Source organism: Periplaneta americana, chromosome 6, assembly GCF_040183065.1.
Source record: "Periplaneta americana isolate PAMFEO1 chromosome 6, P.americana_PAMFEO1_priV1, whole genome shotgun sequence".
Lineage (NCBI taxonomy): Eukaryota > Metazoa > Arthropoda > Insecta > Blattodea > Blattidae > Periplaneta > Periplaneta americana.
In genome coordinates this window covers 149889032-149903736 of record NC_091122.1, presented here as the reverse complement: position 1 = coordinate 149903736, position 14705 = coordinate 149889032, and the positions used below count along the sequence as shown (strand labels likewise).

General features: G+C 36.9%; 1 protein-coding gene across 6 annotated transcripts in view; it reads right to left on the bottom strand.

The window, feature by feature from the left end:
* Positions 1-14705, bottom strand: part of LOC138701923 (uncharacterized) — a 441575-nt gene that overhangs the window by 148277 nt on the left and 278593 nt on the right. For all 6 annotated transcript variants that reach the window (XR_011332723.1, XR_011332724.1, XM_069829287.1 and 3 more), the window contains one exon: positions 7990-8278. Coding sequence is in view for 4 of the 6 variants with exons in the window: in XM_069829287.1 (XP_069685388.1) it covers positions 7990-8262 (273 nt within the window). In the remaining 2 variants the exon portion in view is untranslated. The remainder of the gene's footprint in view (positions 1-7989; positions 8279-14705) is intronic.

The window sequence follows — 14705 nt, the reverse complement described above, 5'->3', positions numbered from 1 at the left end:
AGGTTCTCATCGTGATAGTAATCAAAATTTATAAAAAAAAACTTACCCCTGGAAAAAGTCGTGGCTGCCCAAAAAAGCTTTTCCATTACAGCAAGTATGAGGTCGAAACAAAGACAATCCAGAGAATTAGAGATTGTATACAAAACAAGTTTACTATCTGTAACTACTGTATAAAGTTTTATAAAAATCTGTTAAGACAGAAGGAAAGTTACAAATTTTGTCTAAATGCATCCCCCTGTAAAGGGCACTTCTGCTTATACCAACGTATAAGTTTGTACACAAAACAAATGTACTATGTGTAACTACTGTATAAAATTTCATAACAATCTGTTAAATAGGACAAAAGTTACTAATTTTGTCTAATTGCGCCCCCCTATAAGAGGTAGTTCCTCTTATGCCAACGTAATGAGAGTTTGCATACAAAACATATATGCTACTGTAACTACTGTGTAAAATTTCATAAAAATCTGTTAAATAGGAGAAAAGTTACTAATTTTGTCTAATTGTGCCCCCTATAAGGAGTAGTTCCCCTTATACCAACGTAATCAGAGCTTGTATACAAAACATATATGTTACTTGTAACTGCTTTGTAACATTTCATAAAAATCTGTCAGATAGGAGAAAAGTTACTAATTTCGTCTAATTGCACCCCCCTATAAGGGGTAGTTCCCCTTATACCAACATAACGAGAGCTTGTATACAAAACATTATATGCTACCTGTAACTACTGTGTAAAATTTCATAAAAATCTGTTAAATAGGAGAAAAGTTACTAATTTTGTCTAATTGTGCCCCCTATAAGGGGTAGTTCCCCTTATACCAACGTAACGAGAGCTTGCACACAAAACATATATGCCACCTGTAACTACTGTGTAAAATTTCATAAAAATCTGTTAGGTAGCTGAAAAGTTATTAATATGTCCCGCTAAATTTGCATCCTAGACCACTGTGCTGCGTAGCAGAAAGTTGACTGGAAGGCGTGCTTAGTTTATGGTAAGATTAGTAGCCTAAACTACTATTTGTATCATGCATAACAAGAAGTTTATTCTTCTACTTCTAAGTATAAACTAAGAAAAATCGTAGTCTGCCCTTTTGGGACAGAATTTAGGCAAATTCGCGTTAGAAAATCCTACAAGGAAAGACGGGAACCATCAGAACGTGATGATAAGAAGTTGTGTAGGTTTGATAAGTAAAAAACGTCACATGACCAATTTTTGTAATGGACTAATCAAATTATGATTTTGAAGTAGCTGAACTGGAATCCTATCTGTTAATTGATTGCGAAAGCCAGCTATAACGGCTGGGGAGATCATTGTACTAACTACACGATACCTCCATTCTGGTTGGGTGATCGTCCACCTCTGCTTCGGCATGTGGGCGTGAGGCCAGCAGCCGGCTGGTCGGTCTAGGCCCTTCATGGGCTGTAGCGCCACGGATTATTTATTCTTTGTAAAAGAACTCTGATAGTGTAATACCAGCCTTAGACAATGTAGAACTACGCAAAACAAAGAACATAAATTGATACGTCTCGTTCTATTTCAGAGGCGAAAATCTTCGCTTGCTCAGTTAGCAATCGAACTCTAGACAGCACATGTAGATAAAAAAATTCTCCGAGCAGCGAGTGGGTTACGAAGATGAAATATGTGACAGTAACATGTGTGTGGGTATGTTCATGTTTCGTGTTGAGATTCATTACCTAGATCTGGTTAGTATCATAAACAATTTTCCGAGACAAGGTCGTTAACCTTATATCGCTGAGGGGGCAAAACTTTTAGCTGTTGTGAGGCTCGTGTAATGAAGACCGGCAACAGCGACGATATCGCCGCGGTGTTCCATCTTCAGCGTCCAACTAAAACTCTAGCTTTTTTTTATTTCTACGAGTGAAGAACAGTTTCTAGGACACATAGTTCTTTTGTGTTCTAGATCGTGCACTAGTCTATTTTAATTAAACTTGATAAGCTGATTTTACAGTCTGCGAAACTTCTACTTCACTCACTGTGACACAATTCCGTCCTCCCACTCTCCTCCTTTCGTCTTACCAACCTCTCTCCGTTCTATTCTCTCTCTAACTCTCCACAAATCCTCCCACTTCTCTCTTTTATGTAATGGTGCTCTCTTTGCGCTCTTATGTATAAGGAAGTGTCAATGTTAAGTTTCCTACGGCCACTTTCAACGGACTCCTAACGAATATTCACACGTTTATCACTGGGATTGTGGCGCTGGAAATCAATTTAGAACATTTTTATCTCAGCCACGACACATTTAAATTTTTATTGTACAATATAAATGCAATTATCACTACAACGACACAATAATTCTTGCAGATAACACAGAATCAACTTAGGAACCGTAATTAACAGAGTCGCAGTTTCACTTCAGTTCCACTAGATGACTCTTGACTTCCAGCAGGCGATATGCTATAGGTGCTACAGAGATGCCAATATCGGCAAACGAAATGAAACTGTGAGGAATGTTACAATAGGTGTGTAGTGCGTTAGGTTAGGTTAGGTTACGTGTGTAAGATTATATGAATGGTTACCACAGTTGGCGACACTGCAATCATTGTCCCACTCCACCTCAAATTACATCACAACGACGAAATATGATAGCCTTTTTCATTCAAGTATGACGATTTTCCTATATAAGTAAGGAACCTATTTAGGGTGGGACCACAGCTCTCCCAGTTATCACATCGAGTTTCTACTACTCCACACTACAAAATTAAGATATTTTCAGTGTTTGTTTTTAATTTCCTATACTGGCAATACCAAATTCAACATTCACCTAAGGAAGAAAACAATGGAGAATTTTTAGTTGATTATTTTACGACATTTTATCAACTCTTATGGTTATCTAGCATCTGAGTGAGATGAAGATGATAATCTGATAATGCTAGCGAGATGAATCCTGGGTCCAGCCCGAAAGTTGCCCGGCATTTGATCCTAATGAGTTGAGGGGAAACCCCGGAAAAACTGTCAACCAGGTAACTTGTCCCAACCAGTGCTGTCATGGTAATTCTTTTCTTGGCCATACGCCCCACCCCTTGTTTTCTCCTTTGAAATATATTTTACTCTCCTCTCTCTATCTCTCCGACTGCCATTTAATGATTTTTTTAATATTGAAGAAGTAAAGAAATTGTTTTGCTTTATATTTTATTTGTACAGTAGTGGGGGAAAAAAAACCGGACCGACGAATAATCAAAGTCCCCGAAATGAGCCACTGCGCATGCCACGCCCGCATTCACAAGATAGCGAGTAATCTTTTGAAATTGTTGTAGTTTCGACTGCCGACGTAGCCCATTTCGAAAGCCATTAGAATAGTACATTATGCGACGAGCCTATAATGGTAGTAATTAAGACGCGAGTATGTTTGTTTATGAAATGAGCGCAAGCGAGTTTCATAATTTTCATACGAGCGTCTTAATTACCATTATAGGCAAGTTTCATACGACTTTTTATGCTCGACCATATTTCTAACTTGAAATTATTCATAAGTATTCATGTTATGGTTATCTAAGTGAAGAGCGGAACTAACCTTCTAAGTTGTGAGATGTGCGCAGACGCGAAAGTATTGATTTTTTCCGAGGAACGAATGTCATTGACCTTGATATAATCTAGAAAATAACATGAACATTAGTCTTGATATAACCTGGAAACTGATTTAGAATTGAAAAACGAGGTGACAAATTGAATTTACTTGAATATTATTTACAATTAACGCTAATTATTATAGTAACAGAACATAACCTTCTGCGACAGTATTGGATTTCCATCCTCCGTGACTTTTCGCTAGTTGTCTTTCGATTGAATATCCGAGAATAATCGATACTTCGCTTTTATAATGGTACAAAGGTGATTTCTCATTGGCTGAACAACTGAACTATAATGAATAGGTGTACTTTAATGAGGTGCATTAAAGGGCTACTACCAGGTGTATAATTACTACATTTCGGCTTGGTCGAGCATAAAATAAGCTGGTAAAATTCATGTTCTGGGAATAATAAGTTAATTGAGTAGAAAATATCGCTGCAATCGAAAAGTATTGGAAATATATTTGAATAAGGAACAAAAAAAGTTTCCTTCCTAGGCAGGATTCGAACCACGAAAGTCTTAGTTACCAGTCTATCGTGCTCTGGAGTGAACAAGGCTCTGAAATCGGCTACAAGGGTCGGTCCGGTTTTTTTTTTACACTACTGTATAACAAGTTTGATTTAAAGAATACACCACGTAGACCCACCGTAGATGCACACTTGTCTCGATGAATCTTTGAGTGTGTATTTGCAACACTTCTTGTTTTTCTACCATTATTTTATATAATTCTGGATTCCAGTGCTGCAGAGGTGGAAAATTTTTGTTTATGAACATCAAACAAAATGCATTAGGAACAGCAAGAGATGATCTAAGATCTGTACAGATCTCCGCGTACAAAACTTAGGCATCCATATGCCGTATGGCTCCATACAGACAAAATTTTCTTTTCCCCATACGATTAACTAAGAAAATTTAGGTTCCCATACGATGTATGGCCCCGTATGGCCTCCATGACAGCACTGGTCCCAACCAGGATTTGAACCTTTGCCGCTCGTTTCATGGTCAGACGTGCGGTGAACGCAATGAAGAATATTGAAGACCTAAGTTTCTATATTAGCTATAGTCGAGACGCTGTTATTCCCGGCGTGACTCCTCCTCTTTGCTTACGCCTTAGGAAGTCAAGGCTCTATAAAGTCTAGGTAGGTAGTATCGTTCGCCATTTTTATTCTTTCGTTGCCGAGCTATTAGAAGAGGGATCTATTTGTCGCACCGTTAAACATTATCATGTCGCAGCTCCTATGATAATAAATCAAACGCGCTGTAATTCAGCAAATAATTGAGCGGCAAATAACGTCCTGGTGTGCCTTCTGCGAACGCCAACGAAAGAGCCAAAATGGCGGGCAATTATATATTAAGTATTTATTCAGCCTTAGGAAATGCTTTAAATCTTCATCAGCGAATCACAAGACCCACACGTTTAAATGTAGCCGACGTGCAACGTGATTGGCTGCCGGAAATTAGAGCGACGGGACTATAAGTGCCAATTTTTCAAATTTAGTTTTATTCAATCCAAGGAGAGAACATCCACAGGTCCACTGCTACACATCTGACAATGAAACGAGCGGTCTCGGGTTCAAATTCTGTTTGAAAAGTTACCTGGTTGAGGTTTTTCCGGAGTTTTCCCTCAACTCAATAAGAGCAAATGCTGGGTAACTTTCGGCGTTGGAACCTGGACTCATTTCACTGGCATTATCACCTTCATATCATTCAGACGATATATAACCATAACAGTTGAAAAAACGTCGCAAAATAACCAATAAAAAACATCCATGTGAGAATATCATACAAAATTATCTTTATCGTAACTAAACTATGAGTCATTCTTGCCCCAAAAGACGGTGTTGGAGGTATCTGAAAATGCTTTTCACAGGGTATTTTAATCAATATCTCAGAAAGTTGTTTTTGGCACTCAGCACCTTTAGAATGTTAGGTCTTCTATTATTCAGAAGATTCTTTTAAGACAACAATTTCTAAAAGTAGATCGTTTATCGCTAGTCATGCGTGTTAAAAACTATGCAACAGCGTACAAAAAGTACTTTTAACACTAATGCGGAGGGCATTTTAACACTGACTTTCAACTGTTTGTACCGATTGTAAATTCTTTTCCCCACTAGTACCTCACGGAAGCAACCGCAACCGATCAATAACGCGGTTCAAAAAAAGCCAGACTTACCTTTAAAAATGACTAATTTTAGTTAAGAAACGTACACAAATTAAATAAATTACTTCAACAACTATTTAATAACCATACATTTCTACTTATGCTCTACTCTCTACTGTGACACTCTCTACACTGACCTTAACATGAGACTGACAGACAGACTACAGCGTGTTCGTAATGCACGTGTTCGATTTATTTGCAACGTCCGTAGATCTGACCGTATCACACCTTCACTAAATATGCTGTCCTGGGCCCGTCTCAAAGAGCGAAGAACTATTCACTCTTTCACTTTACTCTTCAATATTCTTCAAAAATCTAACCCTAGCTACTTAGCTTCTCGTTTTCAACATCTGTCCTCATATCACGAAATAGATACTCGCTCACAACACCGTATCACACTCTCCATTCCTAAACACAGAACATCTTTCTACTCTTCATCTTTCACGGTCTCTGCAGCTCATCTCTGGAACTCTCTATCACAACACGACAGAGACTGTCGGACATTGTCTAGTTTCAAAAATAAACTAAAATTCTCATCCCAACCGACACTTGAGACCGGCATTGACAAAAGATGAGGTTCTGAATGGGAGAAGTGAAGGCTGATGGGTGGGGGTAATACGAGGCCACAAGAAATGTGCCTCAGTTTCAGCTCTCCGAGTGCAACCTTAAAACCCGTGGAAACATACGAAATGCAGAAGCCAGACCCGGGACGAGCGATCCAGGCCTCAGGAACAAATTTTACTGCAAGACAGGTCTATATACATCACAAAGTTTTCTATTTCTACAACTCTATACGCTTCATTGAAATAACTAATATAATTATGTTATATACGACTAGAGTCGACGGCAATTCGGAAGGCGGTAGTCTGCTAGCGTTTGCGTCGAGAGAGACAGATAGAGAGAGCAAGGCAGCGTACAACATTGCCACATCGTACTTCACGAGCACGTGCAATACAAATAGTGCAGGAGAGAATTTAAATTATCAAAAGACAATAATGACCTTAGCCGTTGATTACTGTAAGCATGACACCAAACAAACCCCCTTTCCTTCACTAACAATATTCTTTGCACGGTTCTCAATCCCACACCACATGCTTCTGCAGTCGTTTCTTGCGCGTTGGCAACGTTGCAGTCAGCATCAAGATGGCCGGCAGCGTTCTGCTCGTCAACGTTTTTAAAATAATTGTACACCTTAAACACTATTTTCCGCGCCTGCCTATGCAATACTTGTCTGTTTACAGTCTCTTCTTCCATTTATAGTTCGACCATCGGATCTGTGCCCCCGTAAGATATGCGAACTGAACCTTAATTCCTTTTCAGCCTCGGCAATTCATTTCTCTCCCTGTATTCCTATTTCTCTCTTTTCTATCCCTCTCTCTTTCTCTCCCCCACTACTCACAATTTTGAGCCTTCTTGCGGGACAGTTTATTTGCATTTGCAGTCCTGTGTTGTCAACTCAACTTGAATACTGTAGCACGGAGTGGTGAAAGAAATATAATTAAGCAAGTAATAGCATTTTGCATAAGTCAATCAGCGTCATTAGACCTACTTAAATTAAATTATGAATAAGTAATAATTAACCTTACATTATTATAAGCAATATTCAAGAGACATGACACTGTTTGACGGAAGTTTGGCAACATCCCTATTCGGCAAGGTTCGTGGCCTGCTGTTTGACGTAGTGGGAGAGAAACGGGTGGAATGGGGTGAGTAGAGGCGTTAACTTTTCCAAGAACGACGACAGCGCTGAAGGGGCATAGATCCGATGGTCTGACAATATTTACCTTACACACACACAGTAAATGTTAGTTTTACTTATCCAATGTATTGAAACACTCACACGTGAACAAACGAACTCGGGAAGTACTAGTTACAGACTGATTCTGATTGGTTCTACTGTACAAGTTTGTGACGTCACATACCAGAAATGCTACGGCGCATGTAGCGGCTGACCGCCTTCCGAAATGACGTCTAGTCTAAAAACCACTAACATTTTGAGTTTGAGTTTAAGGAAGCAAAGTGACTGAGGCCCGGCCTCACTTGCCTCAGCCAATCAACCGCCATTGGGTTGTTCAGCAATTATGCGCCTCCCTCCCTCTGCCGGCAATGTTTACGTCTTCTGTCAGACATTACAGAACGCAGTATAGATGAAAATGAGTTGAAAGCCACGGCTCTTCATCAACGGACATACTATAGAGATAGAATTGCATTTATAACAACTATAAAAGGTGATTTTTACCTGGTAAGGGGGCTTATACCCGAAGAGTGTGGGAGGACCGTAGACTTGACGCGACGGAAGCTGCAACCAGAGAATGGCCCACAGTGAGAAAAGGGCCACGCAGGCCCATGAGAAGCTGTTGCCTAGGGATTTGGCGGCAGCGAGGCGCCACGTGATGTCCGCTTCGCCTTGTCCGACTAGGGCGAGATACTGGACTGCGGCTGTGAACACCAGCAGGAAGATGGGAGGCACAATGTGGTACCTGACCACGTCGTACCACTCCGGCGGCTTCATGCTGGTCGTCGTCTACCTGCAACAGCAATACGTCATATTTCTTCGTTATTACACAAGTTTTAATCAGATCTATAATCCGTAGGCCTAAAGAGCATTAAACAATTTCCTACAAAATCTGGACCATCTTTGGCCCGTTTCACGCATGTCACGATGTTACTGCTTGAGACAAGAAAAGGACATACGGTACAATACAACTCCAATACGGTATAACATCTTTCACAGAAAGAGACCACCTCTTTTGGTTCACCAAGGTTGCAGCGAAGCAGGCGCACTAGGGAAAGATCCATAATCACGATAGTACCACAGTTTACTATATACAGTTGCGAAGCTTGAGGTGTTTTTTTTGCAAATCTCGTGATAAAGCGCTCCAAGCGGTTAGCAACTAGAAACAACAGACTGTCCATGGTCGACTTTGAACTGTGTCGTATTTCTATCGAGTGCTAGCTCGTTGCGTATTTCACATTGATGCTTGTGAAATGTTCGTTATTGGTTATAATGAAAATGTTAATGGCTAAAATATAATAATTGAAATAATAATATAGGACAAGGAGGAGACTTTGTAGTGCTATAAATTGCAGCAACAATAAGAGAAAGAGGCCAGAGTTATCCTTTTTCCGATTTCCGAAAGATTCAGAAAGGTTCCTGGGTTTCCACAAGAATGCCGTGCAGAAACAAAACTGTTAATTTGAAGTTCTTTGTGACTGTTAGAATACATTATATCCTTAAATTTCACAATGAAATGTTTCAGTCTAACCGAAAGGACATTAGATACCGGTTAAAGTTCTGTCACTTAGGCTGCTAAATTTCCAGAGAAATAAAGGTTAGGTCTACTTTTTTTTCAGAGGATATATTTTTAATTGTAGCTATTAATTTTGTTATTATTTTTATGTGTTATTTTACTAAAGACGTAGAAAAATTAAGTTTGTTTTAATGAACTTTACTGATCACGTTTTATTTTCAATTCTCGTGGGATTATTATTGCTTAGGCCTACTTTTTTCTTCAAAGGATATGTTTTTAATTATAGCTGTTAATTTTGTTGTTATTTTTATTTGTTGCTTTACTAGAGACGTAGAAAAAGTCTGTTACAATAAAATTTATTGATCACGTTTCATTTCCAATTCTGGTGTGATTATTATTGCTTAACCTCATCCCACTTTGTTAACTACGTAAACCTACACTACGAGTGCCGGTACACGTAAGTTACTCCATTAATTCATATTTCCATTATTATTGTTGTAAAGAGAAATGCAAATTAATATTTATTGGTTTCATAGTTAATTATCGCTATAATCTTGAATGAGTGAAGCTATTATAGTAAATTTCAGTTCGTTTTGCACAAACAAAAATTATATTAACTTATTTCTTGCAGGTATCTTCGAGTTTATGGTGGAATTTAATATATTTCATTAAAATAATAAATTAACTTTATGCATTTAATATTTCAATAATGGAAGGAAGGTGTTAATTTTTCTAAAAGAACACGACAACGAAAGTATAACATATTTTGTCGGCTGCTAGGAGAAAGATCTGCGATGATGAGACGATAGTAGCGATCCTAGTGGTGGGCAACTACCCATGTTTGCATTTTTACTACATATTGAGCTTCGCGACTGTATATAGTAGACTGTGATAGTACCACAAGTAAGTACGCAGTATTATACAGTATTAGGTGAGTCAGAAATATCTCCCCGTTTTCAACTGCACGTAAAATGGAAAATATTGAAGTCAGATATCAAACAGTAATATAAATTTATTCCTTATGGTATTTCATTTTATCCTTCAGTTTAGTTCCGCACACACTTTCCGATTCCACGTCAAGGACGTGTTCGTAGCCGCAAGACCATAAAATTGTGGATTGCGTCATTTCGGAATATGGCTTTAACAGTCTCCCGATTCCCCTATTTCCCTTCTCTTCGAGCCTACTTCTCCCTTATTTTTATGAATTTATTTTAAAGTTTCTCAATCATATGATTTATCATTTGTTACAAATTATTATTTTCTTACAGAAGAAAATATATGAACGTTTTCGCCTATACGGCATCATCAGATATTCAAAATGTTACAACGATATCTAAAACACAAGTTCAATAAGGTAATCACAGTAATAAGCATAACAATGATTTAAATGATTGATCATGAGTTTTATGTAATGAGAATCTGATATTGGTCTGAGAATGCTCAATTTGAATGATTTGTGTGTAGTTTTGTCGACTTGCCGAAAAATAAAAATATAAAATATGAATGTAAATTACATAGAACTCATGTTACATATTTTGTGTTTGTTGAATGTCACTGTTAGCCTATATACATAAAATTGTTAAAATTGATAAAATGTAAAATATTTGTACTTATGTCTGTGTGACGTTATGCAAATATTACAGAGTTATAATTAAAATTTATAATGTAGTAATAGTGTAAGTATGTCTTACATGCAATACATTTGTTGAAATCTTCTATATGTGACTGTTCATCAAGTGGTTCTTATTTTCTTCTGTAAGATGTATTAGCAAATAATAATTTGCAACAAATGATAAATCATATGATTAAGAAACTTTAAACCAAAATTCATAATCTTCAACTGATTTATCTGAAAAAATAAAAAATGAATTGTAAGATCCCTTATTTTTGCACAGTGTAAAAATATATTTGAAACATTTCATTTTTACGTTGAAGGTGATTTATATGATGAATTCTATTGTTCCAGAGATGCTTTGAAATATGCGATCTTTGTATAAAGTAGCCTAATACTTGCCAGAAACAGTTTCAGGACTCGCTAGTTTAAAATCAAACAATGTTAGAGTAATAAATTAAAAAAGAAACAGTGAGATGTGTTGTAAGCATACCAGGCAGCAAAGCTCATGCAAAGTGTTTTTTTATCTTATGAACAGTAAGTGAGCAGGTGTTCGAAACAGAAGAGCGACACATTTAATGAAATCAGAACTGCAAATCACAGTTAACTTGAACTACTCATGTAGAGAATTTTTAAAATTTGTTTGAAAATATTACGTGTGGAAAAAGTTGCTGGGTTGCAAGAAAACAGACCTATAAATAATGTATTTCTTCATTAGTTAGTGGACCTTTAAAGTTAGTGGATTGTCGGGTTGCAGAAGAGGAATTTAACGGACCACTAGTTATTGGATCGTTAACCAAGCATCTCTGGATTTCACAAGTGACGCAATAGAACATGAATGAATGAAAAGTGAACATCGGCTGCTAGACTGATGTGAGGCATTGCTTTTATTGTTGTTAAAATTTGAAATAAATATAGATTAATACGAACCAGAAAGACATTAGGAACACAAGTTTCAGTGAGAAAGATAAATATGTCTATTAAATGTTACCCACAGGAACGCCATTTCGTAATTTCAATTAAGAAACACGCCAGACGAATTATCTTTGCACCAAAAACGGATGCTCCCTGGACCAAGTGCATTAATTTTATAAAAAATAAAAAGACAGTCTACAGAGCACATAACCTCGTCGTCGGACTATGAACTAGAACCTGTAATAAAGAAATAAATAATAACTTTGCTATTCGAAGAATTAATCAATAAATAAATAAGTAAATAAATAAACAAGTAATCAAATTATCGTATATCGATGGCTAAGAAGAGATACCTCTATCTACAAAAATGATAATTTAGTTCAACTATATTATTATTATTATTATTATTATTATTATTATTATTTAGATTAACTACATTATTATTATGTTCACAAAATTTGGACAGTGTACTAATATCGTGTTCTCGAATAGAAGATCTTGCAAAACAGAAACATAGCCTATATAAGAAGTTTGTCTATTTTGAGAAAATAATTCCGAAGTTTTTAATTATTTACCTACAAATGTACAGATACGAGGTACGGTATCACTTTTTAGCCATCGATATGCAATATTATAATTATACTAGTGGCTTGTGCAGAAAATGCTGCAAACTAAGTTCTTTAGACGTTCAAATAAAAATTTTTCAGATTTATTTTCAATGAAAAATACCAGACATTTTGAAAGTTATTTGCTTCCATAATAATAAAACATACTCCCTCTGAATGTTTTTTTATGTCAAATATTTTTTCTTGAACCTATTCACCTTCACGTTTTGAGTTTCAACGCGAAAACGCAAGTAAAAATGTCAGGATTATCAGTGGGTTTTCCATGTTGAAGTAAAGCAATAGCTATTTCAGGTCATTGTGGATTGTAGGTGAAAGTTAAAGGAAGTCAGGTTTGCTATACTATCGTACAGTAGACATAGCATCTTGATATAGCTGCTGCATGTAGAGCTTGAAATGTAGAGGGTAAAATCATTTTATCCTGCTAAGAGATCTTGCTGAAATCACCAGGAGACTACAAAATTTTCTAGGCCTCTTATTTTATCAGTACCGGTAAGTAATATCGTCTTTCCTTAGGAATTGTAATTTTTGCGCTCTCTCGAGCCAATACTGAATCTACACCACACCGCCATTAAATATATGAAAAAGACCCAACCCCATTTGATTAATAACTATAAAAATATTTTATTTTTAATAACAATATTATTATCTTACGCAAGTTTTGTAGTTTATGTATTAACATCATGGCATTAACTATAATAATATTTCATTTCTAATGGTAATAATGCCATCAAACCGCCTCAAATTTTGTAGATTTTAATATCCAATACACAGCTGTGCTCATAAAATTACACACCGCAGAATCAGACCTGTAAATTATTTTTAGTAAGAGTTGAAATTTTTAATAACCAATTCAATTTGAGCTCTAAATATGTCAGCAATCCTGCAGGGCATGGCCTTCGTGTAATAGCCTATTGTTTATTGTAGACTAGTGTGTTTTGTTTTATCCTGTAGGCTAATGCAATTAGTTCTCAAAACTGACGAAAGATGGATTTTGGAAAATAGGAAAATTATGTAGGAAAACTAACTCTTCACTGAAAACTACTATTTTTCTGAAAAACTTTGGGTTTCAAACTTCAAAATGAGGGTCCATTTATTAAAATCCGTTCAGCCGTTTCCCCGTAATTTCCATTACCAGTTCAAATTATATATATAGAGTATCGTATATATAGGCTATTATAAAAAATATCGCATGCCTGAATCTCATATAGGTAACATTATGATGAATCAAAATATATAGGCTAAACTACTCGCCAGTACACAAAATGTACGTAATATAGCTGTCTAACGGAGGAATAAATATTATTATAGGAGGGAAATCAGATCTCTAAGTTAGTGAATCCTTTAACGGATCAATAACACTAAAGATATTTCTTGCAACGCGTCTTTCGAACTTATTGGTCCGTTAGCGGCTAACGAAGGAATAAACGCGTTCTTTCAACTCACCATTAATTTAAGCCTAACTGCCAAAATGTAGAATAAAGTTGTTTTAGTAGCGCTAGCTGAATCGAATAATTTGTCACTTTTCTATGTGAAATACTGTAAACCGTATTTTCTTCAAAAATAGTTGGCAACCCTAGTAGAACTTAAACAGGCCTAAAACTTTATCTTCTGCTCATCAGTTGTTTTTAAATGTTAATTTATTAAGAGCGAAAAGCTGTCGAGTGCCGCGACGTGGTGTGTCTGGGACATGCGATGAGTCTGACGAGTCATCTCCCTCCTCTTACCGCCGATGAATAAACAATCCAGTATTGATTCCACAAACAACTTGCCTGCTCGTTTATACATTTACACGACTTCAAAGAAGGTTCCGTTTTCATAGAAGACAAGGGATGCAAAGAACGATGCATAGACTTCCCTCATAATATTCGGAGTTTGTTGTTTAGCTAGAAATATTGACTTTCGTTATACCAATGCGCCTTTGGTGAAAGCAGACAAACTTTCGTTCTCCTGATATTGGCTTGTTATAGTACGGGGTATTATTGTGCCTACTTAACCAGCTCTAGACGAAGAATTGTTGACCGTAGGATTACCAAATGAAGTACACTACTCCGTCGATTTAGGAGAAAGCCAATGTTTACCTATTTAGACATAACACACGGAGTAAGTCCCTGCAATCGGCAAGCCGTAGAGCATGAAAATCGAGGAATATTATGAATAGTAAAAATTCGATCATACGGGAATGGATATTTAAGAGGTGTTAATTCATTAAAAAAGTGAATCTGATACAACTTATACTTACTGGCTTTTAAGGAACCCGGAAGTTCATTGTCACCCTCACATAAGCCCGCCATTGGTCCCTAACCTGAGCAAGATTAATCCAGTCTCTACCATCATATCCCACCTCCCTCAAATCCATTTTAATATTATCTTCCCATCTACGTCTCGGCCTACCCAAAGGTCTTTTTTCCCTCTGGCCTCCCAACTAACACTCTATATGCATTTCTGGATTCGCCCATACGTGCTACATGCCCTGCCCATCTCAGACGTCTGAATTTAATGTTCCTAATTACGTCAGGTGAAGAATACAATGCGTGCAGTTGTGTTGTGTAAC